The sequence below is a fragment of the Penaeus japonicus genome, unplaced genomic scaffold, assembly GCF_977035675.1.
Source record: "Penaeus japonicus unplaced genomic scaffold, GWHDUDI00000001_assembly GWHDUDI00000011, whole genome shotgun sequence".
Classification (NCBI taxonomy): domain Eukaryota; kingdom Metazoa; phylum Arthropoda; class Malacostraca; order Decapoda; family Penaeidae; genus Penaeus; species Penaeus japonicus.
The window spans coordinates 38,852,027-38,853,927 of NW_028234413.1; the positions used below are offsets into that span (position 1 = coordinate 38,852,027).

The 1,901-nt window shown below is 33.4% G+C and overlaps 1 protein-coding gene across 1 annotated transcript in view; it reads left to right on the top strand.

Annotated features, from left to right (window-relative positions):
- The window catches only part of LOC122254596 (trafficking protein particle complex subunit 13), a 9,416-nt gene extending 7,843 nt beyond the window's left edge, over positions 1–1,573 (top strand). Inside the window, exons 7-9 of the mRNA XM_086542043.1 lie at positions 300–400; positions 549–699; positions 800–1,573. Coding sequence (XP_086398169.1) covers positions 300–400; positions 549–699; positions 800–940 — 393 coding nt within the window. The 3' untranslated portion in view covers positions 941–1,573. The remainder of the gene's footprint in view (positions 1–299; positions 401–548; positions 700–799) is intronic.
- The last annotated feature ends 328 nt before the right edge of the window (positions 1,574–1,901 follow it).

The window sequence follows — 1,901 nt, forward strand, 5'->3', positions numbered from 1 at the left end:
TTCCATTTGAGTCCTTTAGATTCTTTTACTAGGATTAATTTTTTGTAGGAAGTTAAATTTCTTTCATCTAGAAGTACAGTTGTCTTAACATTTGTTGCAAACATTATGTAGGAAAAAGCTGTTACTTTTGTATTATGGCAAGTTCTCTCTTTATGTTACTTCTGCAATGTCTGATATTTTACCAAAGCAGCAAATTCAGCAAAGTTAAGTGGCAATGTCTTTAGAAGTTACCTCTATAGTAATATAGAGGTAACTTCTAAAAACATTTTCATGTTCCTAATCTCATGGTTTACACACAGGCACCACAGTATGGGGATGTGAGAGTTACAGTGGAAAAGATACCCAATGTTGTGCAGTTAGAGGATCAATTTGCCGTTGGTCTGTCCATCACAAATATATGGTAAGGTCGATGTGAAAGGGACCTTATGAATATATTTTGTACTATTTGAACATAGCTGTACTATCTTGACATATAAAAATTCAAATGTGTTATTTTGAATGAATTGTAAGTTTGGCAGTGACTAATTTTGTGTTTTGCTGATGAACAGTGAAAGGAATCTAGAACTGCACTTGGATTTCTTGAGTGGTGGCGGTGGCTCAGAGTGGAATGGGGTTAGTAGTCGGAGTCTGCCGCAGCTTCAACCTGGGGAGTCAACGTCACTCTCTCTCTCTCTTGTTCCGCTACATACAGGATTACAGGTAGGTAGTATTGATATGAACATAATGATGCTTTGCAGTCTTACTGAAAAAATTATGTTGTAGATTCATGTCATGTGCCTGATCTGATTTTCATTCCCAGACAATTGCTGGAGTTCGCCTGACAGACACCTTCCTCAAGCGGACGTACGACTATGAGAACCTCGCACAGGTGTTTGTGACGAATGAGAAGACAAAGGAAAAGGAGAATTTCTTCTCTGCTTGGATAAACCAACCAGTTTAATTGCATCCTTTGAACCTTAAGACTAGAGTGTTAAAACAAATGTAAATGTCTGTAAATAGCTTGCTTTTATGAGTTAGAACTGGAAAAATAGATTGTTACATTGAAGGCTTGAGAATTGTAATGTCTCTTGTGCATTTTCCATTTCTGTGTTAACATTCCAGATACGAAAGTTTGTTATTTTCATGTTGTCAGAAGTTTGTATTTTAGAAAATAAGTCCTTGTTACAACACGAGCCTTTTGATGAGATATTCCTCACTGTAATGGAACTGCGCTTCTCAGTATGTAGTTCTAAGGTTATTTAGGACATAATTTATATGAAGCTGTATTCTTATCTGATTCATTTGAGCAGTTTTATGGTTTTGTATAAAGTAGCATGGAGTAAAGAAATATGAAGACCTTTTGTTCAGATGGTCTTCTATAAAATACTGTATTGCATATCTCCTTGTTTTATCAAGTGTGTTATGAAATTAGGTGTTTTGAAAATACACTCTTTTGGTTATGTCTTACTGTATGTGTATGGAGTGAAAGTTTGTGATGTTTGTTGAATTTATATATTTCCCAATTGGCTTCCTTTCACATTTCTGTTTGAACCTTTTTGAATAGGTTTACATGAATGAATGCATTTTCTCTTGTTTATATGTTTCATTACCCATTCTTTAGATGTCTTAAGGTGTATGGTAATATAATAATGATATTTAGCATTGTAATTTAGTCCCTTTTAAATCTCTTAATTGAAAGAAATTATTCCATAGTTTTCCAGTGACAAATATATATCTCATTGTTTAGATTTTTACACAGGAATAAGTTTGTCAATTGTTACTTAAAGAAAAATTACTAAGTTGTTAACTGTTACATAAAGAAAAGAAATTTAATTGTGGATTAAACTGAAGACTGAATTTTGGATTGGATTTTATGTAAAGCATGTGAAAAAACCGATACAGTATATAAATGTATATTCATA